General features: G+C 44.6%; 1 protein-coding gene across 4 annotated transcripts in view; it reads left to right on the top strand.

Moving 5' to 3' along the window:
* Nucleotides 1-25,746, top strand: part of DHRS7 (dehydrogenase/reductase 7) — a 53,285-nt gene that overhangs the window by 4,030 nt on the left and 23,509 nt on the right. For 3 of the 4 annotated variants that reach the window (XM_075926350.2, XM_089778328.1, XM_075926351.2), the window contains 2 exons: nt 1,342-1,387; nt 16,423-16,575. In XM_075926350.2, coding sequence (XP_075782465.1) covers nt 1,342-1,387; nt 16,423-16,575 — 199 coding nt within the window. The remainder of the gene's footprint in view (nt 1-1,341; nt 1,388-16,422; nt 16,576-25,746) is intronic. The other variant, XM_075926349.2, reaches the window with a different exon arrangement.

The following is a 25,746-nucleotide window of genomic DNA, read 5'->3' as shown; positions in this document are numbered from 1 at the left end:
GATCCCACAAGAGTGGAAGGTCACAGAGTTGGGCTTTAGCCTAAGTGTTTATACTTAAATTTTATAGCCCTGCAACCTAGACCCCATGAGCACAAGTCTGCTGTAGGCCAGCTGTAGCTATGCTGCACAGTCTTTCATTGCAGTTTAGTCATGCACTGTGGCTGTGTCTACACTGGCATGAATTTCCAGAACTGCTTAAAACGGAATACTATTCCGTTTTCAGTTTTTCCGGAAACGGAGCGTCTACATTGCCAGGCTGCTTTTCCGGAAAAGCCCTTTTTCCGGAAAAGCGTCTGTGGCCAATGTAGACGCGCTTTTCCGGAAAAGAGCCCCGATCGCCATTTTCGCGATCGGAGCTTTTTTCCGGAAAAGACTACTGGGCTGTCTACACTGGCCCTTTTCCGGAACAGTGTTCCGGAATAAGGACTTATGCCCGAGCGGAAGCAGAATAGTTTTTCCAGAATAGCGGCTGATTTTGTACAGTAGAGCATCGTTGCTTTTCCGGAAATTCAAGGGCCAGTGTAGACCGCTCGCAGCTTATTCCGGAAAAGTGGCTGATTTTCCGGAATAAGTGGCCCAGTACAGACACAGCCTGTATGTGTGGTTTGGAAGAAGCAAGATCTCCTCCATTGGATTTGTTGGCTTGATTCCTTCACTGAGCTCTCTTGTGCCACAAACAGATTAAAGGAGGGGTCTAGCATGCCTTTTAAGATGTGTGGCAGCCGTTCTCTGAAGCATGTTAGAAACTGCACAGCTCCTTAAGTCTCAGAGTTAACTGAGTTAGTCTGTATCTGCAAAAACAAGGAGGAGTCTTGTGGCACTTGAGAGACTAATAGATTTATTAGGGCATAAGCTTTCGTAGGAGGAAGTTGCATGTGTTAAGAATTTCAAAACCAGATTACAAAGGGAGACATCTGAACTGGAATTCATTTCCAAATTCAGTACTATCAATTTAGGATTAAATAAGGATCTCAACTGGTTAATGCCCACCAAATGCTATGAATGATCACTTCCACCCGGACTTAATTAGCTTTATTAACACAAGCAACTTCTTCCATATATATACATATACACACACAAACCCCCCCCCCCCCCCCCCCCCCCCCCCCCCCGCTTCTGTAACTTTCACTCCACTTGATCAGATGAAGTGGGTTTTACCCATGAAAGCTTATGCCCTAATAAATTGGTTAATCTCTTATGTGCCATGGGATTCCACTTTGTTTTTTGCTCCTTAAAAGTTTGCAAGAGGGCCTGCCTAATATGCACAGGCTGGCTGTTCCAAAGGTGTTGTGCCAAATAACTGCAGGCTATAAAATTTAAACACGCTCTCTCCCTGCACAGGTTCTTATAGCTGATAGTATCTGGATGTCTTGCAAAAAGTATCAAGGTAAGGCAGGATACAAGCAGCTGACTTTCTTCCACTTCCCTAGGTAGCATTATGTGTGTATATATGTCCATACATGCATGTGCCTCTTGTTACCCACTCTTCAGCGGATGGTTGCTGATGTTGGTGGAAGGCTAGGCTAAAGAGAGGAGCTTAGCTTTTAGAAGACACGTTTATGGTCCTTCATACCTCTCCAGGAGGGAGTTCCATAGTCTGAGACCAGTTGATGAGAAAGCGTTCTCTGCTTTCAGCTGTTTGATCCTTGAGAGTATTTCACTGTTCCTGAGAAGTGTAACCATCAGGAGTGAGATGCTTCCCTCAATGAAAGATGGTCATTTGAGGCCCATCAGGTTACCTACAGTGATAATCTCTATATTGAAATTAACGAGTGGGGAGCCAGTGTACTGAATGAAACAGTTGTAAGACCTTTGTGCACCTCATGTTGCTCAATAGGCAGACTGACTTTCAGACCATTTTTTTTAAAAGGTCTTTACAGTCATTCTCAAGTATGGGGGAGTTGCAATAATCCATTCTAACAGTCGTGCAGATATGGCTTACTCTGGTCTGGCCTGTGACGCACACCACCCCATACTTCATGAAAATTGGTTTGTGAATACACATAGCTTGTAGATGACTTATACAAAAGACCTCCTATAATCTATCAATTTTAATGTTAGTCTGCTGGAACTATATATCTTAGTGCATATTTCATTCTTGTATGTGAAGTTAGAAATATGAAGTGTGAATCTGTTTATAGTTTTAAATGTGCTGTTGAGAGCCATACTGGTGCCCTAGAAGCCTAATAGTTTGATCAACTCACCAACTTGAAAACACCCTTGTTTGTCCTGTAAATCTGCAAGATGGTTGATTTAAAAAGACATGTGACCTTGCCACTATGTACTAGAATCCATTCTGAACCTGTTTTTTTTTTTATTATTATTATTATTATTAATGTAAAGAGGGGATGCCAAACAAAAGATTCCCACCCTGGGAGAGAGCTTCCCATTGCTTAGGCTGAGCCCTTGATCTGCAGCTGGCTTTTGAAACCCTGAGAAGATACAAAGAACTCTGAAGGGCCGGAGACCATAGTTCCCTCTAAGGTGTGCGCCTGTGCAGGTGCCACACCATGAATTTGCCTCCTACACATCTTTTCAGCAGAGCTACGTAGTGACTGTTCAGCTGCTCCCAAGTGGGGCCACATGGTAGGCAGCTGACCTGCCCCAGGAGCATCTGGGTAACAATCGCATGGCTCTGGCCCTAGTTTCAGCCGTTCCTCTGCTCTTGGGCCGGGGCCAGGGTGTTAAATAGCATCACGGCCTTGGCTGCAGCCTGGCACATGGGGCAGCTGCCCTCCCCACAGCCCTGCACTGGCACCAAGGGAGTGGAAGGGGTTGGGGGGCTGCAGGTGTCAGGAAGCGAGGTAAGAGGTGGAGGGAGAACTAAGGGGAAAGTGGGGGTGAGAGGAGGGGGCCAGGGCAGGAGAAGAAAGGGTAAGACACCAAGGGGTGAAGTGGAGGAGAGAGAAATAATGAGGGGAAAGGGCAGGAGGAGTGGGGGGAGGGGTGGGAAGTTGTAAGTGGGGAGTGGGGGAAGGAAGGAGACAGGATGATGCTTGGAGAGGGGAGGGATAATGGGGGCAAGAGGAAGAAAAGTGGAGAGAAGTGCATGCCAGGAGAAGAGGGTTGAAAGGAGGGGTGGGCATGAGGAAGGCCGTGGATGGAGCAAGTCATGTGTGAGGGCAGAGGGGTGTGAGGAAACTGGGTTAGAAGGTGGTGAGGGGTGGGCACCAGGGAGGAAGATGACAAGGGGAGCAGGTGGCAGTGAGGGAATGGGGAGGCCAGGAGGGCACAGGGGATAAAGGAAGATGCAGGTGCCAGGAGGATTGTGGGGCTGAAAGCAGAAGGGCAGACACAGGGAGGGGAGCTGAGGGAAGGGGTGGGTACCAGATGGCAGAGGAGAGAGGCAGGGCTGGTGGGAGAGGTGTTGGGAGAGGAAATGGGGAGGGGGCTAGAGGAGGTGTGGGTGGGTAAGGGGGGGGAAGGCAGGTGCAGGGGTCAGATGTGGACAGGTGCAGGTCCCAGGAAGGCTGAGGGGAGTGAAAAGGGCAGGACCCAGGACAGCAAAGGAGGGTGAGGGATGGGGTGGGGGTGGGGGGAGGGAAGCAGATAGGGTGAGACAGGGCAGCAGAGGGGAAAAGGCACCCAACTTATAAAACTCTCCCACGGTGGCACACATCTGAACAAGTGTATATGACCTCAATATTGGTGCATAAGACAACTCGCTCCACTCCTGGATGGAAAATCTTAGCGAGAATACTGCTGGAGACCTAAGTGAGAGTATGAAAACCAACTCTGACTTGAAGCTAACTGAATTTACAACAGCCATTTGGGGTAAGAATTTGCATGTAACAAGTTTCTTAGACTATGTCTACACAGCAGCGCTATTTCGGGATACCACAGGTATCCCAAAATAGCTATTCTACATCTTTTGAGCGCGCCCGTTATTTTGAAATATAACAGGCTTGCTATTCCCGCATCCCTGTAAACATCATTCCATGAGGCATAAGGGATGTTTCAGAATAGCAGTTTATTTTTAAATAAGTGCTGAGTGGACAGTGCCAAATTTTGTAATGGGCTAATTTGAAAGTAACTCGAAATAAGCTATGCAACTTGCGAGAAACACTGATCTTAGAGGGGGTGGACATTCCCCTGTACAGTGTCCCCTCCCCCCAGCAGCCACTAAAGGAGGTGGACAGGAAGAGTGTGGAGAAAGGAGTGTGAAGTTATCTGCAGCTGAGAGGGGTACCAAGAACAGCCCTACAGGGAAAGAGCAAGTCCTATCCTATTCAAGCAATTCCTAGACTAGCAGCTAGGAGGCCCTGCCCTGACCTGATTATCAGCACAGGAAAGGTCAGACCCATCCCCATAAATTTTCTCCAACTGTAGGAACCTCTGGGGCTGCTGCCCTGTCCCAGAGCATCCTGCATCAGGGAAAGCCATCCGGAGGTGGCTCTTATCTCCCTTGAGAGCAGCTATGTAGGGAATGTTCACATACTGTCTCTCTCCAGTTCAGTCAGAGCTAGAAGCCTCTTTGCTGGGGCACTCTTAACACTGAGGGAAGATGAGATTTCACAGGAAGGATCATGAAATAAGCTCTGTGAAACTTTTTCATGGCTGTGAAACTGTGATGGAAACCAATTCCAAAGTGTCTTTCCACGTTTGTTCTATCTGGGTATGTCTAGACTGCAGAGTTTTTCCGGGATACCAGAGGTATCCCGGAAAAACTCTGCCACATCCAAGGAACGTGTCTGCTCTTCCGGAAAAATATCGGAAAAGCAGATTAATTTTTTCAGCATCCCTGTAAACCTTGCTTTATAAGGAAGAAGGGATGTTCCCGAAAAGGTACAAGTGTGCTCTTAAACTACTTTTTATACGATTGATGTACACACAGATATAAGCAATGGGCTTAGAACAGCACAAATAATTATCTAGAATCTGAGAGATCAGGTAATTAGCAGTAAGTTAATGATGGCCAGTCACTTTCCTGCCAAGAAGCATAGTGTCAGGGGAAAAATGAAGTCTCTTGGGATAGTTTCAGAGAACTGCTCCAAAGCACACTCTTGTCTCTCTAACTTTTATGAAATACAGGGTCATTGCCTATTCTGCCTATTTTGCCTATGAAATACAGGGTCATTGCCATACTGGGTCATTGCCTATTCTGCACTAAAGTACTTATTAATAAAACATTCCTAATAGTTTTAGGCTATGTCTACACTGCACTTTCATCAGTAAAAGTTTTGTTGGTTAGGAGTGTAGGGGAGAAACCCCTTCCTCCCTGACTGACAGAAGTTTTACTGAGGAACAATGCTGGTGTGAACAGGGCTTGTTGGTAGGTGAGCTGTCGGCCTTACAGTGGCTCTGCTGTAGCAACATTGCTGTGCTGCTGTAAGGAGTGCCGTGTAGACGCTGCCTTAGTCATAATCTTTTCTATCAAAGGCACCTAAGAAAATGAAATTGTTTGTTTAGAGGTATTTGCTATTTGTAGGATGACCTTTGTCAGACATGTGTTTGGTAAAGTCGTGACATGGAATATTTATAATCAAACGTTTCTCAAGTTCTGTTTAAAAAGTAAACCGGACTAAAGGTCAGAGGATACAAGTGATGGAAAAACACAGATAAGCTTGTCAACTCAAATCTGGTAAAAACTGTGTGCATAGATTTCCACCCCTGCCCGAGGGCAAAGTGTGTTGAACTTTTATCCATAACATGCCCATGTGAGTCTACATAGCACAAGTATAATGGAGATCATCCAAATAAGGGAGGAATAAGAAAAGGTCTCAGACTTTATATTCATAGAGAGAATACTAAGAGTCTTCTGTTTCACTAAAGCTAAAATAAAACAGTCCCAGATTTCTCAAAATTGGACCATGCTCTGGCATTGTGGTGGGCAATAATTTTTAGTGGGGGAGAGGGCCCACTCCAAGATTTTGAAAAGTTGTCAAGGGATGCACTTTTCTGTGGAAGAGATGAGGTGGGGTGTGTGTGTGTGGGGGGGGGAGATCTAGGATAGAGGCTGAGTACAGAAGGGCTCATGGGGGTAAGGGACTGGGGTGCAGGAGATAGTGTGAGGTCTGAGAGGGAGTGTGGGTGAAGGAGGGGGTTGTGACCCAGGTCAGGGGAATGGAGTGCAGGGTCTGGGAGGTTGTTTGGGTGCAGGAGAGGATTCTGGCCTGGGGGAGGGGCATAGAGGGTACAGAGCCTAGGAAAGGGTTGTGACCTTGGGCAAGGGGGTGCAGAGGGTTTGGGTGGTGACCTGGGGAGGGAGTTGGGGTGTGGAGGGAGGAGCAGGGATGACAGAGGCAGGCTGTGGCTGGGAGTCACTTTCCTAAGGGTCTCCTGGCCAGCACCCCTAAGGCAGGCTGGGCTCCCTGCCTGCTTCAGCCCCAGATCACTTAGAACTGCAGGCTATTCGCTCCATCTGGCTCTCTGCTCCAGGAGGGGGAAGAGTCTTGTGCTGCCCCCAGGCCAATCTCTCAGCTGCTATTGGCTGCTTGTTTCCAGTCATTAGGAGCTGAGGATTGGGGGGTGGGCTGTGGGTGGGGAGATCACACACAGCCACCTATCCTATGTGCTTTAAACCTGTGGCAGCTGTGTGCCTGAGGGCCCCAGCAAAATGTGGGGTTGCATATTTTTCAGAAACAATAGATAAATCAAGAAATGCCCACACAACAGAATATTTCAAAGTGGCAGTGAAAGTTGTAATAGTGTGATGAAAAGTTCAACTGTCATGTGCAGTTCAGTCCTAGACAATGCTGAAGACGTGACAAAGATGAGAAGATACTTAGAAGAAACAGAAGAAAGCTCCTTAATGTATGGGTGCCATGTTCACTTAGTGCATCTTTTAGCCAAAGACTTAAGAATGTCGTCTTGAGGAATAAAAAAAAATTGTTGAAGTCACAAAATACACAGTCACAAAGCCCCCTCTGACTCCAAGTGGCTGTCTTGTCACAAATCAATTCTACTAGCCAAATACACAGAGGCGTTGGAATTACAATTCATCCGCAAAACCAGTTCTCATGTTAATAGACTCAATGGTGATGAGGGATGGTTGGGACACTATCAACCTAACATTCAGTGAGGGTGCAAACAGTTCTTTGTGTAGATTCCTGTGTTAGGAAGGGTACTATCTATTGATTTTATCTGCTTCGTTTCAACTACCCAATCTTCAGGTGCTTACTAATTCCCAACTCTGCCTTCCTGTTTTTTCCCTTTGATTTTCCATACCCTCTGCTCCTTGTTTTCTACCTCCTTCCTTCCTTCCCTCCCCGCCCCCCATTTATTTTGGGTCTGCACATCCTAAACTCCAAACTCTGGTCATCTGAAGAAGTGGGCCGTGCCCACAAAAGCTCATGATATCATCTACATGTTTTGTTAGCCTATGAAGTGCTAGCACTTTGTTGTTTTTTTCCTATACAGACTAACTATGCTACCCCCTTAAGGTTATCAAAATTGTGTTTTAAAAAAAAAAATGCCATGCCTTTTCACGAACTCAAACTTCAAAGTCTTGTATAACTAGTTAGCTCTGTTTTTGGAGGGGCTTTTTATAAAGGAAAAACTTTACTAACGTCTTTGGGGGCGGGGCAAAATAGAAAAGACGCAAGATATTTTGAAAGGGGGAAAAAAATTAAAAAATAGGTCAATTTGGCACACTTGGAAATGAAAACATTCAAAAGTTAATACTTTGTTGTTTTTTCCCCCCCTCTGTGAAAATAGGTTGTCATACTTCAGCCAGTTCTGGTAACACAAGGAAAAATCATGAGTTATGCTTTTGTTGACAATTCCCATCAGAGCCTTTAGCTTTATTTTTTAGATCTAGAAGAGACAGATACATGCCTAACCAGCTTTGCACTCCAGAAAACCCCTCTAACTCTCATTAAACTTCAGAGGGGTAGCAGAGTTAGTTTGTAACTGGAAAAACTTAAGCAAATAGTCTAGCAGCACCTTAAAGACTAACAAAACATGTAGACGGTATCATGAGCTTTTGTGGGCACAGTCCACTTCAAATGACCGGTGTTATGAGTCGGGGATATGAAAACTCAAAATAAATAGGAGAGGGGAGGAAGGGGAGGAAGGGTAAGCAGATAAAAATCAAAGTCAATAGATAAGATTCCTAAAACAGGAAGGATACCACTCAGGGAGCTGTTAGCACCTTCAATGGTAGAAGGTAGTAGGTAGAATCCCCACCAGCCCATATCATGACTGAGTCCATTAGCATGTGAATTGAATTTGTGGATGAACTGGGGTTCCAGGGCTTCTCTGTGTATTTGGCTTGTAGAGCTCATGATACCATCTACATGTTTTGTTATCTATAAAGTGCTATCAGACCATTTGTTGGTTTTTCCTATAACAGACTAACTTGGCTACTCCCGGAAGCTCCGAAACAAGATGGTATCATGAACTTTTATGGGTATGAAGAAATGGGTTGTACCCACAAAAGCTGATGATACCATATATAGGTTTAATTAAAAAGTCAAATGAAAATAAATGCAATTCCCATTAGGCACCTATCTGTCCCTTTAATGTGTCTGTAAATCTAAGCCATTAACACTTCCTTATCTTGCTGCTTTCTTTCAAGCATGAAGCAGCTCCAAGTAGCAGCTGCTTGACAGCACCCCGCCTTGCTCTACTCTCCCCCCTCTTCCCCCCCAAGCTGCTGAATTCCCTGCAGGAAGGAGTTCCTGCCCTCATGCCAATGAAAATTGGCTTGTGTGCCACTAATGGCACAGGTGCAGTAGGTTGCTGATCTAGACAGTGCTTGGTCCTGCCATGAGGGCAGGGGACTAGACCTGATGATCTCTCGAGGTCCCTTCCAGTTCTGTATTCTAGGGCTATGTCTGCACAAGATCATGCCAGTGTAAAAACTCTTTTGCGGAAGAGTTCTTGTACAAAAACTCTTCCAGAAGAGAGCATCTACACTGGCATGTGCTTTAGCGCAAGAGCATCCCTGCCAGTGTAGACGCTCTCTTGTGCAAGAAAGCTCTAATGGCCATTTTAACCATAGGGCTTTCTTGCGCAAGTAATTCATGTTGTCTGTGTACACTGGCCTCTTGTGCAAGAACAGCTGCGCAAGAGGGCTTATTCCTGAACGGGAGCATCAGAGTTCTTGCGCAAGAAGCACTGATTTCATACATTAGAACATCAGTGTTCTTGCACAAGTGTAGACCAGTGTAGACAGGCAGCAAGTTTTTGCGCAAAAGTGGCTGCTTTTCTGCAAGATCGCACCAATGTAGACACGGCCTAGGATTCTGTCATTCTACACTGATGATATAACTGACTCCTCTTTAGAATAAGAAGTTTAGACTAAATCTTAAATGTTACATAAATGTTCCGCAATTGCAGCAGTCTCCTGAGTTGCTAGTGACACTGAAAATTAAAACAAAATAAGTTTTATTAACACTTACAGGCAAGTCCTAACACTACTAAATGAACAGTGTCCTTAAAACTTCTACAACTATCTCTCATCTTCCCTACTCCCACTGTCATTTGGATTCATGGACTGAAACAGAAATGAGTTTTCCTGCTTTTTCAACTCCTAGCCTGTTTCTTAGCTTTGAGTGAGCAATGCTAAACAATGAAATTATTTTCTGTGCCTGTAGAGGAAGCTACTGCTGTGAAAAGTTGGCTTAGCAACTGAAGGAACTTTGTTTCAAGGTGCCTGGTAATTGAATTCCACCAAATTCAGAGGAGTGACATTAATCAGTAATTTACTTTCATTAATAAACCAGTGTACATAATTGTTACCTGAGAGACAAGGACACATCTCTTTACACAGAGAGAGAGAGGACAAATTTCACCAGCTTATACTGTACAGGTCACTAAACACAGCAAAAAATGGATGTATCTAGGGTTCAGTTGTCAGAGGGGCTGTATACTTGGGCACTGGGGACAGGTATCTCACAGTGCTGTTTTCAATTAACATCTACAGCAGGGGTCGGCAACCCCTGGCATGCTCACCATAAGCAGCATATGAGCCAATTTTTACTGGCACACGGGGCGGGAACTGGGGAAGGGCGACTGGCATACGTGGTGCGCAGTGGCCCGGGCTACATAGAGCTGCTCCCAATGGGCTGTGTGTGGGGGCAGGGAGCCCTTTCCCCAGCACCCCACGGCACCCAGCCAGGCTGGAGACAGCCCTGGGCTCTGCCTGCCCCAGACCTGGAGCCGCAGCCGACAGGCAAAGGGCTGGGCCAGTCATGGAAGAGATTCTGTTCCCCCCACCGCCTCTCCTCGCCCCAGTACTGCTTGTGGGGGGCTTCAAGTCCCAGTGCTGCTGCCCTGCCAGTGAGTGCTCTGAGGGCACAGGGATGTGGGGGGAAAAGGAGGATGCAGGGGCAGGATGGGAGGGGTTGCATTGAGGGGCATGAGGCAATACAGGGGATCAGTGTCTGAGGGAGGGGGGAAGGGGCATAGGAGAGTGAGGCTGGAGCAGAGGGAAGAGATGAAGCAGGATACAATTTTACTTTGCAGAAGCTACACTTGCCTCCCTCCCCAACTAGCTATTTGGCTGCATTCTCACCCTCTGAGTTATTCCCCCAACCCCTCCCACCCCCAAACTACCTCTCGTACCCCCACCACAACCCTTCCTGTCGCCAAACTCCCTTCCAGACCATACCCTCTCCACCCCGTCCACCTCCCACCCAGATCCTGCATCCCTATCCCACTCACTGGCAGCTCTTTCTCTCACATTGAACCCCTCATTTTTGTTCCTACCCCGGGCCTAATGGGGTCCACAAAATCTGGAGCTCCAGAAAAGTAAGTCTAGCCTATGGAAAGCCCTGAACCTCAGTCCTCCCTGTCCCTTCCCCTCACCCCGTGGGGCTGGAGTGCCAGAAGAATGAGGTGTCTCAGTTGGGAGCCACATCAGTGAAGGTTGGGGGCTTGGGGAGGAGTTATTTGCTTCTCACTTGTGTGGCCTCCAACTGATTTCACTGTGGGTCAGTAACCCTGACACAAAAAAAGGTTCCCCACCCAGCCAAAAATAAAGAAAACATTGAAACCTTTTGTTTGACATAATATTTTACTTTATTTAAAATAAGTTTGATAAACTAAAATGTCATAAAATACTTCTGTAGCAACCATGTTGTTTTAGTTTCACTGAAAAGAGCAGGAGGATATAAACTAATTCTCCTTCAAAATGTTCTATGAAAATCTGTGGTTGGTTGTTTTGATCAATTTATTAAGAATTGGCCTATTCTCCTAACCATGATTAAATAGAAGGAAGTAGCTAATTCAAAGCATCTACTGTGGGATTAAAGAGGAATGTAGAAGATATACTCAGTATACTGAAACCTATTATCCATAGCATTAAACTTCAGAGAAATTGCTGATGCTGTTGAAATTTGGAATGCACTTCAAAAGATATTAACTAAAGAAATACCTCACCAGAAGGTTGAAATGCCTCACAAGAAGAATAAAATGCAGGCAATAAAGAAGCTAATGGATCAAACATTAACTCTACCTCTTTTCTTGCAAACATTCTTAACCCTAGATACAAAGGTAGATACCCAACTTCTGAAGATGCTGCTGCCGCCACGGCAAGAACATCTCAAAATCATTCCAGTCATAATTCATTTCAGAGCTGGAGTGAAACCATTTAATCAGTACTTTGTATAAAATTTAGGATTTAAGTAGTCATAAGAAATAGCACACAGAGTAACACAGGTCACTAAATTAACTAAAACAGAACATGCAAGCTAATCTTAATACACAGAGATACTACGTGTAACTAGCTTCTCAGTCAAAGTTGTTCTAATCACCTTCTTTCAACCTGGAAAGCCTTCCAGCTGGGACACTTTCCCTCAGATCAATTTTATAAATTTCCAGCAATCATCTTGGATGGGATACCCCCGGAAAAGGTGACCTAGATTACTTCACTCCCCATCATGGAATAGGTTTAGCCTAAGGTGGGAGTCCTTTTGTTTTGTTGACTCTTTCCTTGCTTCTCATGGAAAAGCAGCAGGATTTAAGATGGATTCTAGTATTAGGTGACATGGTCACATGTCTCTGCAAAGCCCCTGTCTCCATACTTCATGAGCTGACCCACATATCCACAGTTTACCCCAATTTATCATTCTCATTATGGACCCTCCAGTGACCATTGTCACAACCATCACATAGCAGTTTTTTTATTTGTTTTTAACCCTTATCTAAACCATGGCAGTGATCCGTCCTAAATAGATGGGGAATCGGAACTCTGACCACAGAGAGAGGAAATTAGCTTTTAACAAAAAAGGGACCACAGAGAGAGGAAATTAGCTTTTAACAAAAAAGGGAAGAGGGGACATAAATGTGTCTGTATTGAGGACAAATGCAATATTCTCTGTGGTTCAACGCATTGTTTAACTGTGTAGATTATTTCAGGGAGCGGGCAGAGGAAGGGTGGTGGGAGTGTGTGCCCTCAAAAGGAACTCAATATCCATTAGGGCTAACAAAATCAAGAGTTTGGAATGTGGTAGCATACACTATTGGGGTGGGGGGATTAGGTATTAAAGTGATATGACTGTAACTTAGACTGCTCTGTAATGTGCAAAAGGGCAACATTAAGGTTGTATGTGCCTTTAACTTTGGAATTTCTTGACCTTCTGAGCACTTATGCTTGTTACCTTAACAGCTGCCTATACATTGAAAAGAGACTATTATAATACCATTGTGAGGTTCTGTATTTGTGGTTTTCCTGAGTGATTCAAATGTGCTGTTTGTACAGAAAAATACATCCCCACTGCTAGTCCTGCAGACTCAACCCAAGCTCTGAAAATCAAGCTGTTTTTTTCCCCCCATTTTGCATGTTGTTGTAGGAGATTTAAAAAAAGGGGGAGATTAAATTAAGACCCTGGTGATCCTTGAGCAAACTACTCTGAGTTTACAGAAGTCTGATGTAACGCTGTTCATAACTCTTGCCATAACTGCAGTACAGCAGGGGCAATGCAGAAACATTTTTAACACTAAAGTCAGTAGCTGTAATTGAATAAAACACAAGGATCAGTTCTGCTGAGTTAAGGTTCAATTTGAATGTCACTTTCAGGAGTAAAATTGCTCTAAATGTCCTACCTGGTTAATGTTTAAGTGTTCTGGAATCTTTTTCTTGTTTGGCAAGATAGCCGTAGATTGCTTTGGTTTGTATATATGCCCGGAAGTAAGGTTCCTCTTGGGACCTTTTTTAGATGGAGCTGAGTCACATTTGCATTAACAGTTGTTGCAACCACTGTGACAGATGTTAGTCAAGTTACCTAATGCTTTGCTGATACTACAGCAGAGTTGGGCCATAATTTTTGATGGGGGTTGGGGGGGGGAGGTTACTCCCCAAGAATTTGGTAAATGGTCAAGGGCCCCACACTTCTGTTAATGGTTGAAGTGCAGGGACTGGGATAGGGATGTAAAAGTTATCGGCGTGTTTCCCAGTTAACTGGCAGAGTGGAAGAGGGGCTGCCCACTGAGGTCTGGCTGGCAGGATCCTGGCTGGCTGGAGCAGCTTCCTACCACTGCATGTGGCAGGCTGGGTTGGAAGAGCCTCCTGCCAAGTAGGCTGGCCATATCCCAACTGGTTAACTGGTTAAAATATTGCAATTAAATCATTTAAACCATTGCATATTTACATCCTTAGTCGGGGATGGAGGTTTGGTGCAGGAGGGAGTTTGGGGTAAGGGATTGGGGTGCAGGTGGGGGCTTGGGATCTGCGAGGGAGTTTGGATAAAGGATATGGTTGTGACCTGGGGCAGAAGACGGGGGTGCAGGGTTTGGGAGGAGGTGTGGGTGCAGGAGAGGATTCTGACCTGGAGGAAGGGTGTAGGAGGGGGTGCAGAGTCTGGGAGGAGGTGCAGGAATTTGGGTTGTGACTGGAGGTAGGGGATTGGGGTGCAAGCCTGGGAAAGGGTTGTGACCTAGAGAAGGAGTGTAGAAGGGGATGTGAAGTCTGGGAGAGGGTATGGGTGCAGTGGCAAGGGTGCAGAGGGTTTGGGTTATGTGGGGTAGAGGGTTGGGGGAGGGAAGGGCTGGAGTGCCAGAGGCAGGCTGTGGCTGGGAGACATTTACTTGAGCAGCTCCTGGCCAGCATCTCTGACCAACAGGTTCTGCAGCCAGGAGGGAGCCATGTGTACTATTTTGAATGCTGTGAGGGGCAGCGGTACTTCAGATGCTGCATGTCCTGCAAATAGGAAGCTCCCATTGGCCAGAAACCAGCCAATGGGAGCTGCAAGATTGTGCTGGGGGAGGGGGCAGCATGAAAAGCCCTTCCTTCCTTCCTTCCTCCCAGGTTTGCAGCGTTTAGAAAGCTGATCTGAGTAACGTGCGGAGGCAGGCCAGGAAGGGAGCCAGGCTGAGGCTCTTGCTGCACCCATGGCCCAGATCTGGCAAGTTGGCAGGCCAGATTCAGCCTGTAGGCCATATATTACCTATCCCTGTTCTATGGTGATTAGCACAGCATAGCATGGAATGCTCATGGCACCTGAGGACTCTTAAAAATCCCACAAGGGTGGGAGGGGGGGATGGTTTATTTTGTTTGACTTGTGAAAATCCCACTAGCCACCTAACTGCATCTTTATTTACCTGAGCTCAGATTGGACCTCTCTGGTCTGGCACCTTGAGACCTGAGTGGTCCTGAACAAGGGAGCTTTCCAGACCAGGGAGGTCAAGGCACCCCTCCTGGCCACCAGCCCCAGCTACTGGGCGTCAGCCCCGTTGCTGCCAACCCTGGCTGGGGCTGCGCTTCTGATCCTGCTCCTCTCCTTATTCCTTTCCTCCTCCTCTTCTCCCCCCTACTCCCCCCCCCCCCCCCGCCCCAGTGGGGCTCTCTGGTCCAGCAATGATGTTGCCAGAACAGAGAGCACTAGAATTTAGAGTTTCAACCTATACCTTCAAAAATGTGTCCATTAAGGGCTTGAACTGCTGCTTGCTAATGTGAGGCAGATTCCCATTGATTTTTAATGGATGCTGCATTACAGACTGAATGAAATAGGACTCCCACCCCTATCTAATTCTAAATAAAGTGGATGAACACTCACCATGCCTGCACTGAGAATCCTCCTTTTGATAACCATATGGGCCTTTAGACATAGTTACTGAGGGATCCAGGATTAAGAAAGACTCTTAACAACAAATGTCCTGTTTAGAGACTCTTTAATATTAGGCTTTTATTTGCACAGTTGCCTTTAGTTGCAGCCTTCCATAATTTCAGATTTCTCTGCTCACTTTTCTTACAAGCCCTCTGTATGTTGAGGTCAATGGAGGTGCATCTACACTGCACCATAACTCAAAATAAGATTCGCAATTTGAGCTACGCAAATTGAGTCTCTTATTTCGAAATGGCTTATTTCATCATTTGGCGCTATTTACACAGTGCCAAATTTTGAAATAAAGTGCTATGCCGAAACATCCCTTACTCCTCGGAGAATGAGGTTTACAGGGACATTGGACTAGTGAGCCCAAAATAAGGGGCTTGCTGTGAAGATGCAGGAGAGCTGTTTCGAGAGACTCTGAAATTTCGGTATCCTGAAATAGCACTGTAGCGTAGACATACCCTGGATGTCGTAAGTATGCACGGCTTGCTTAAACAGACTCCCAGGTTATGTCTGCACCGGTGGGTTCTTGTGCAAGAACTCTTGCACAAGAACACATCCACACTGCCATGTGCATTTGTGCAAGAGCATCCATGGCAATGTGGACACTCTCTTGGGCAAGAAAGATGGCCATTTTAGCATAGGGCTTTTTTGCGCAAAAAACCCCTGCCGCATGTCCACACTGCCCTCTTGCGCAAGAGGGCTTACACTTGTTAGAAAAGAGCGTAGCTGTTGCACAAGAAGCCCTGTCTTCCGATGATGTACTGTAAATCTTCTTGCGCAAGAGCAGGTGGGCAGTGTGGATGCTCTGCCAGTTCTTGCTCAAGAATGTCCATTCTTGCGCACGAACCCGCCAGTGTAGACGTAGCCCCAGAGTGCATCAGGCATAGATAGTCAGCTCAGCCAGAGTAGCCTTTTATAATATGTGAAGATATAGCATCTCATAGAACTGGAAGGGACTTGAGAGGTCAAGTCCAGTCCCCTGCCGTCACAGCAGGACCAAGTACCATCCCTGACAGATTTGCCCCACAGGGGCAGATGATCATTTTGCGGGGCCCAGCGCAGTCCAATTTCATGGGGCCCCCCTTTGCCATGGCACATGTGCAGTGGCTTGTGTGGGGCTTCTTGAAGTGCAGGGCCCGGGGCAGACGCCCTGCTCTATATCCGCCCCTGTTGCCCTAGATCCCTAAATGGCCCCCTCAAGGATTGAACTCCCAACCCTGGATTTAGCAGACCAATTCAAACCATTGAGCTATCCCTCCTCTGCCCCTCAGTTCAAGGCATAAAAAGAAATAGTAACAAATCTCAGAGTATCTTAATTTCTGACACACAAAATCAAATACTGCCCCTGTAACTATTTATTTAGTAACTAAGTTACCCTTCTGTGTTGGCAGTGATCCATAAACTGCTTTCTTGGTCATTTTAACAGAAAATGAACTTCCTGGCAAGGTCGTGTGGGTGACAGGAGCTTCAAGTGGAATTGGAGAAGAGTTAGCTTACCAGCTGGCAAAGATCGGGGCTCTGCTTGTGCTTTCTGCAAGAAGAGAGAACGAATTGGAAAGGGTGAAACAAAAGTGTCTTGGTAAGTTTAAAAAAAAAAAGTGGATTGATCTGGCTTGCCATGATAGTTTAAAAAAAAAATCCATGCAACAGGAATAAATTGAGAATAAGTCAGATATGAACTAGGTTATAATGCATTTTATTTTTGAGTTGTGAATTCTTAGAACATGTATTTTAGGAAGCTCTTACTGAATGATGCACTGTTATAGGAGGAGTAAAAGAAAATATTTAGGTGCCTAAAGTTGCAGATGGGTGCACAGGCAACTAGTGGGATGCTCAAAAGCACCCTTCTACAATTAGGCAATTTAATAGTCTGAGCCTTTGTCCCTGGAAAATAAGAGGCTGTTTTTCAAAGGAACATAAGGGAACTGAGCCAACTGGGTGGGGTTGTGTAGAAATTCTGACAGCCTTTTAGTGTAAAGTTACGAAATGTTTGAGCTGCCTAAGATAGGCAGCTAAGCTTGCCTGTCGTGGCAGTTTGTAAGCTTCAACATTGAGCTTCTCTAACTTGAAACAGCCCCCTCCCCCCCAAAAAAACCCCAACAAGCAAATGGTCTGGTAGTACTTTGTAGACTAACAAAACATGTAGATGGTATCACGAGCTTTCGTGGGCACAGCCCACTTCAGATGACCAGAGTTATGATTAAAGGATAAGGAAACTCGAAATAAATAGGAGGAGGGAAGGGGGGGGAAGATGTTCTGTGGGTGACCATACCTCCTCTAATCATAACTCCGGTCATCTGAAGAAGTGGGCTGTGCCCATGAAAGCTCATGATACCATCTACATGTTTTGTTAGTCTATAAAGTTCTACCAGACCATTTGCTTGCCTTTTTTTTTTTTTTTTCTCTTGTAAGACTAACTCGGCTACCCCCTGAAACTCTTGAAACAGCCAGGGTAGCAAAAGCTGTAATCCTGGGTAATCAGCTTTATGGCAGCACTAGAGCAGTTCCAGAACACATGCTAGATTCATTACTTTGACACGGACATTCGGGAGTATTCCTTCAATTTAATTATCATAGGGGTAGCTGTGTTAGTCTGAATCTGCAAAAGTGGCGAGGAGTCCTGTGGCACCTTATAGATTAACCGAAGTGTTGGAGCATGAGCTTTCGTGGGCAAAGACCCACTTGTCAGATGCATGTCAGACATGCATCAGACGAAGTGGGTCTTTGCTCAGTTTAATTAGTTATTCTGGGTTCAGGGTCTGTTAATGAAGCACTGTGGTGCAACGTAGGTACCCCACAACTAGAATCTGTGGCTCCGAGGCAAGTGTAGATGGGAACATCGGCCAGTATTGTTCCAATCACTGATCCTTCATTTGGTTCTGCTGACCAAGATGCCAGATCTGACATGTAGGGCCACCCCTTCAGTTGGTATAAATCAAATGACTTCACTAGAGCTCTGGTGACCTACATCAGTGGAGGACCAGATCCACAGGGGTTGACTTGTATTACCCTGGAATGGGACTATCACCTCTTCCGAACCTAGTAGGGTGAATTGAGGCAGTGGGATCTGCTCTTGACTAGCATGCCCAGTATTTGTAGACAGTCTTTCAAGCAGTAATTCAGATGCCACTGTGTTTATGTATGTGTATATGCGCGTGCACACACTGTCTGTGTCTCTTTAAAAGTGAGCCCCACAGGATTACTGTAAAGCAGGCAGTCCATTGTATCATGCTACAATAAATGTAATATTAAGCTGAAATACATGGCATAACTAGAACAAATAGTTTTCTGTACAGCTACTATAGTAACCAAAATGATAGCAATTCAGCTAGTTAGCAGATATTTAGAACTTTGAAAAAAATATAGTTTCAAATTGACTTGTTCAAGAGGCACTCCTCACCCTATCACATCTAATCATCTGTTGCCACAGCCAGATGCAGTAGTTAGGAGAGCCAGACCCTGGCAGCAAAGTCAAGATAAACTGACATCTCCGTGCTACTGTGCGACAAGTTAACAGTGCTTCATTATCAGTGGCTTTCTACTAACACTAAATGTGATCATTAAGTGCCATAGCCCTTTGTTTTATTGTATTACTATGCGAGAACTGCTTTGGTTTTCTCTCTTTTTTTCCTTTGCAGTTGGTCCCATATTTCATGTTGTGGAGGACTGTTTAAGAATTAAGTTGACCATGGTGGAATATCTAGTGAAACTTCAAAAGGCTTTTTTTGGGGGGGGGGGATGGGTAGTTAGTTCTCCAGGCTTGTCAAAGGCTTCTATACAAAACCAAATATGATTTAATATTTGTGGAATAACCATTATATTTAAATCACTTCTGTGAGGCTGTTGAAAATTATGAGCAGTAAATTCCAAAAAGAAAACCCTATTTTTGATAGCCTGGTTTTTTTTATTCAACTTTTTTTTGCCTGTAGTTCTTATTCATACATGTCCATCCCACCCTCTCTACACACACTCCAACTTTGTTACTATCAACACAAGGAAAAAGTCTGAGGAGACTAATTTTTAAGATATCTGTGATATGTGGCATGGAATGTTTTGAGAGGCTAATATTGTATGATTAACAATAATGGTCCACTACATTAGAATTCTAATTTGAAGAGAGGCACATGTAGATCTGAAATTACTTTTGTCAATTCCAAATAGAAGAAGCTGTTGTACAAATACAACACCTAGCACCGTGGGGGGTCCTATTCTTGGTTAGTCCTTAGGCACTAACATAGACATTAATTAATATCTGAAGTGATTTCTAGTACTTAACTTGCTATACCATGTCACCTGCGCACCCATCTCTTTAAAGACAACTAGTTTGGGATACACTCAATCTCTCATTAGATGAGCATCAAAGAGACCGTATTTGCCTTCTTGGTAATTGGTGGGATATTACAGAAGCTGTTTTAACTTAAAAAGACAACAAATGGTCTTGTAGCATCTTAAAGATTAACACAATATTTAGATGGTATCATGAGCTTTTGTGAGCTCAACCCACTTCTTCAGATGAATGGAATTATTAAAGGTCCAGTTTATAAATAGGGGATGGGGGGAGGGGGGAGAGAAAAGCGGGGGAAATAGTCGAGTGTCTGTGCTACATGAAGCTGATAAAGTGCAAATTGTTCTTAAGAACCCATTTTTTTTAAAATGTCATTAGGATGTGGAATGTAGCGGGCCATCCAGCCAGTGTCTTTATTCATACCTTTGTGATAGCTTCATTTACAGGTTTGATTCCTAAGTTCTAAGGCTTCCCTGTGTAGTTGGCTTGTGGAATTGCCCTGAAACAGTAGGGTGACTGGGAATCATTAATGAGTGCCCAGGCAAGTTTAAATGTTCCTCAGCGGGTTTCTTTGCATTGCCTTTTCGGATACCTGATTTGTGTCCATTAATTCTTTCCTGTAGAGACTGACCAGTATACATGGCAAAGGGGCATTGTTGGCATTTGTCACGTTAATGGATGCCTTTTCTATCAGCTTCATGTAGCATGGACAGTATAATTTACTATTTCCCTGTTTTTTCCCTTCTTTTTCCTTCTCTCTCCCCTATTTATTTAGAAACTGGACCTTTAATAATTCCATTAATCTGAAGAAGTGGGTTGTACCCATGAAAGCTCATGATACCATCTACGTGTTTTGTTAGTCTTTAAGGTGCTGCAAGACTATTTGTTGTCTTTTTAAGTTATTCCAAAACAAAAGGAAAAACTGTGTAGCAGTCTGCCCCGATATAGCATCCTCAGAGTGGCCCATCCAGGCACCCAGTCAGTGTCTAGTTTGAGATGCATGTAGTCTGACTTCTCTCAGAATTGTTGAGTTCCCATTGCCTTCAAGTGGATGCTCTTTCATTCAGTGGCTGAGTCAGTAGACTTTAGGATTATATCTTAGGCCAGACCTACACTAAAGAAGGTCAAAATAAAATATGCAACTCCACTTTCATTAATTACATATCTGGAGTCGATGTATCTTAATTCAAGTTTCCCTACTATCCCCACAGTGGGAGGCCGACAAGAGTAAATGCTCTTGTTGGCTTCCAGTACAAACAGCTGACAGGGGTACCCTCTGAGTTTGATTTAGCAGGTCTCTACTAGACCTGCTAAATCGAACTCTGAAAGATCAATTGTGTCTGGAAGGAACTTCAAGAAGTCTTCAAGTCCATCCTCTTCTGAAGATTAAACCTAGACTATCACTGTTCTCAAACCCTCCAGTGAGTGATTTCACAGCCTCCCTTGGAATTCTATTGCAGAGCTTAACAACCTTGATAACTAGAGCACTTTTTTCTTAATAGCTAACCTAAAATCTCTCTTGAAGACTGTTGTTTTCTTCTGTCTTCCCCCCACTCCTACTCAGTCTTTTCTCAAGACTAGGCATGTCGAGGATTTTTACCCTTTCTTCATCGTTAGTTTTTCTGATTATAGGAGAGCTTACAAGTGACCCTTTGTCATTAATTTTGTCTTGCACATGCTAACTGGGTAGCAAGCACTTAAAGAGTCTCGCTACAGACCAGCCATCTTATAGCACCTGAACTACTGTAACTAGCCCAGTTACTGATGGGTATGAGGCTATGCAGCAGTGTCTGCTGTATAGACACGTCCTCACTAAACAAACATTCAGGGGTCTGATCTGCTGTCATCAGCATGTTTGAACAGAGCAATGGCAATGTTGCATAGGTGTCCCTGAGGATATAATTTACTCTGCAGGATCTTTTACAAATGGTGATGAATGAAATGCCAGCTTTAAACATCAACAGTGATGGCTTTAATCTCAACAAAGTGGGTTACTGCCTCCAGGTGCGCAAGCAAGGACGCAGCATTTGTGGCAAAGGTTATATCTCTAACAAAAGAAACTTATTGGGGGCAGGGATAAAGTTCAACACAGTGTTTGCCCAGCACTGTGGAAACAAGGTTTACTCTTTTTCTGTATTTATTGGATTGCTCTAAATGTAATCATTAACAAGTCATGTGACAGCACTCTTTCCCTCTAGTGTGCAGATGATGGAAAGAGAAAGATCATTGAATTTATATCCCAGAAACAGATGAAAGAGCATTAGTTACTAGGTAGAGTTGAATTAAAAACATTTAAAAATGATAAAAATAGACATTAAGACTAAGGAGGGGAGATAATTTTGTTGCATTTGCTGTGTGAAGAAGACTCACAAGCTGCTATTTAGAAAGCAGGCTCAGTGCAACTGAGAGAAGTCAGTTGTTCAAAACAAATTAAAAAAGCAGATGCATTCTGCATGAAGACTTGGAATTGATGGTGTTTGGCTTGACTAATGTGTTCATCAGTGTGAAAGCATGTTAAAGAGCATTCTGTTTAAAAAAAAAAAAACCAACTGTGATGCAACAATGAAAACGTTTCAAGATGCATTTAAGCTTCCTCAAATCCTTATTAGTCACAAAGAAAAATTGACAAAACACAAATGTTCTGGTTACCCTAAATACTGTTAACAAAAGAGACAGCAGCTTGACCATGAGGGAGTGGTCGAGGAGGAGAGGTAGTGTCTATAACAGTGGTGTCCAACCCATTCTGAAGCAATAATTACTACAGTGAATTAGTCACACTCAGCTGGCCAAATAGCCACATGTGGTTAGTGTGTTGGACACCACAGTCTATAGACTCCCTGCCCTCTTCTGAAGAGTGTGGGTTCACTGGCTCACGCTAATGAAACTACTCAGAATGGCAGGGTTGGCTTAGAAGTTTTGGACTCTGAGAGTTGGCATGGAACAAATTCTGGCTAGCAGGGATTTGGAGCAATCAAATTTTTGAATTGCTCCACTCCAGCTCCGCTCCGGCACCAATAGTGACTGCTCCTGCTCCGCTCTGACTCCACTACGTGCTCCTACTCAAATTAATTTTTAACTAAAAGTGCATACTGTAATTTTGGAAAAAAACATTATTTTTATTCAGTTTTAAAACAATTTAAATGTCATCAACTAGGCATCATTCATAATTCAATCTGTAAAAAATTATTGCAGCAATCAAGTCATCTTTCATAGCCTGCGGCAGATCATTTAAAATTAACTTTAAAGCCGAAAACAGTCGCTCTACGCTAGCTTGAGTTGGTGGCATGCTCGAAGCAATTCTACAGGCAGCCTGAATGCAGTGTGGGTAGCTGTGAATGGCCTCCAAAAAAACTTGACTTTTAGCCTACCTATAGACTCCGCCTCACAACCTTCCCGAAAGTTTCTTTTGAATAATGCTTCATTACAATTATGAATCGCAGAAACTCGCCGGCATCTTTGTTTATCAAATTCCTTTTCGAAGTTGTCATTTTCTAAAGAATTGGTGCTTGAATTATCTCCATTTCCCTGTGATGGTTGAAGACATCTCAGGGATGGATGCTCGAACAAGCTCAGAGTGGAGATGGAAGTTTGAGAACAGCCTGCTATTTCTAAAGGATGTGAACTTTCCGAAACAGCAAATTCGATTGCTGATGACTCCTTTCGTTGTGTTTCGTTTTCTTCAACCTCTTTCGCTGAATTCAAATGTAGCAATAGCTTTTGTTTTTCAAGTTGTCGAGCAATATCAAGGAGCCCTTCCTTTGCCTTTGGTATTTCCCTTGAGGTAAGAAGAATCCAATACCAAATCCAATAATCAGTTGGTATTTTTAATTTTTCATAAAATTAATATAAATTTTTATTTATAAATTGCAATTTAGTTTCTTATGAAATTTTGCAGTAAAAATATTCCAAATATTTTCCAAGTTTTTAATATCTCAAACGCTTTAATATAGATATATCAATGAAATTTGGTATGTGCTGTAGCGTTAGTATGTGCTATTGTTGTTCTACAACATTAATTGTTGGGAAATAATGAGGCTACACATTACAAGGTTGAAAATAAACACACAGTCTAACTAATCTTCGCGAGTACGTACTTGCCTAACCTTAGCACAAGGGTGGGAGCAGTCTGAAGTGTTGCCGGATGTCTGATAATTATCTGATTCTTTAATAAAATATCCCCAAAAAACTTTGTAATTTTGTATCTGTACATTAAATCTTGATTTTGAAAAGTGAGAATAACTGTGACATATTACGTAAAGTGGAAAAGTAGATGTTAATATCAATTGTTACACAATCTGAAATTTTGGCACCTTTAGGACTTTCTTGCTAAAATATCATTCATTTTGGATTGAAAATGAAAAAAAAAAAAAAACCTGGAGCAGTGGATCAGTCAACATTTTCTGTGCTCCAGCTCTGGGCAAAAACCTGCTGCTCCGCACTCCAGCTCTGGGCTCTGCTCCAAAGCCCTGCCGGCTAGCTTTACACTAAACCTTTCTGTTACTTAGAGGCAGAAGGTTGTCACCTCACATGTCTTGGAGCACTGGATGGGCTTCTAATGCTTTTCTTACTCTTGTGGGAAGTATTCAAAATCATTTACATGACTCCCAGTCAGAGGATATTAAAAATAGCCACTTAAGTCACGTTAACCTTCCCTGACTGTCAGTTTAGCCTTACAAGTTTATTGGGATTTGAAATCAAGTGACCATAATGGAGTGTGAGTTTGTGTGTGTCTCTCTCTCTCCCTCCCTCCCTCTCTCTCTCTCCCTCCCTCCCTCTTTCTCTTTGTATAACTTTGAAGTAAAGCTTCATATCAGAGTGCTTGCCCACATATCATATTAGTGTGCGACCAATCAGGGTGTGACTCAACTGTGCACCAGTCTGCTTACACTAACTTGCTGTATGAATGAAGCCTTCCCGTGAAATTCATGAGGATGTGCCAGATATTACACTTGTGAATTTTTCCACTTTGTATTATTTGTCGAGCCCTCGTCATGAAAAATGAATGCAATCTACTCGCCTTTGGCGCAGAATGCCAGACAGCGTGGCTGGTGAACAAGGCTTGCTGCGGTTCGGCGAGCCCTGTTCATGACTAACTTTTTTAAATTGAGTTTAAAAAGACAGAACATTTAGGGTACATCTACACTGCACCTTAAACTTGAAATAAGTTATTTTGATTTTATTTTGAAATAGGCTATTTGAAATTTGGCGTGTCTACATGGTGCCAAATTTTGAAATAAAGTGCTATTTTGAGCCATCCCTTAAACCCTCGTGCAACGAGGTTTACAGGGCTCGTGAAATAGCACGTCCATTATTTTGAAAAATTTTGAAATAATGGGAGCATTCCTTGGACACGGGGTAGCTATTTAAATAGCTGGGTAGTGTAGACGTACCCTTGGTGTCTTTCGCTTAATTCCCAAATTATCTACACACACAGATTTTATTTGAATCCTCTTTTTGCCTTGGGGATCTATTTCTGTCATCCTGTAGCAGAAACAGCATTCAAAGTTCTCCAGTCTCTGGCTCAGATACTGTGTATGTAGGCTGGCCTTTACTGCTCCTGGCAGTTTTGGGGAGAACAAAACCATGCTCACAGCTGAACAGTTTAACCTCCAGGCAAAATATGAAGGATGATACTCTGTTCTTCTGAAAGTCTTGGTTAAAATCTTAACTTAAAATAACATTTCAGTGTTTATAAGGAATGTGTATACAGGCAGTCCCTGAGTTACGCGGATCCGACTTATGTCGGATCCGCAGTTACGAACGGGGCACTTCCTCTCCCTGGTCTCCAGCAGACCAGGGAGAGGAAGCAAAGCGGCGGAACGCGCGGCCAGCTGACAGCCCAGACACGTCTGGGCTGTCAGCTGGCCGCGTGCTCCGCTCTGCTCCCCCGCCCCCTCCTCCGGTCTGCAGACCAGGGGGAGGGGGAGCAGAGCGGAGCAGAGCAGAGTGGCGGAACGCGCAGCCAGCTGACAGCCAAGACGCGTCTGGGCTGTCAGCTGCCCGCGCGTTCCGCCGCTCTGCTCTGCTCTCCCTCCTCCTGGTCTGCAGACCTGGCGGACTGGGAGCAGAGCAGAGCAAAGCCGCGGAGCCCGAGGGCAGCAGGATAGCCACGGCGCGTCTGGGCTGTCCCGCTGCCCGTGTGTTCCGCCGCTTTGCTCCCCGTCCCCCTGGTCTGCAGACCAGAGGGACGGGGAGCAGAGCAGAGCAAAGCCACGGAGCGCGAGGGCAGCAGGATAGCCACGGTGCATCTGGGCTGTCCCGCTGCCCCCGTGCTCCGCGGCTTTGCTCCGGACGCCTGTGGTACAGCAGCTGGGGCACTGCCGGTTGGTCCCGTAGCGCCGCTCTGGGCGCCACTGGACCAACCCAGCAGCACCCCAGCTGCTCTGCCCCAGGTGTCCCCAAGTCAGCAGCGGCTGAAAATGACCAGTGGCTGACTACAGGAAGCCCCTGCCCCGGGCTTCCTGG

This window comes from Pelodiscus sinensis, chromosome 5, assembly GCF_052426305.1.
Source record: "Pelodiscus sinensis isolate ZL-2025 chromosome 5, ASM5242630v1, whole genome shotgun sequence".
Taxonomy (NCBI): domain Eukaryota; kingdom Metazoa; phylum Chordata; order Testudines; family Trionychidae; genus Pelodiscus; species Pelodiscus sinensis.
The sequence above is the reverse complement of the archived record's forward strand: the minus strand, read 5'-3'. Positions and strand labels throughout refer to the sequence as shown.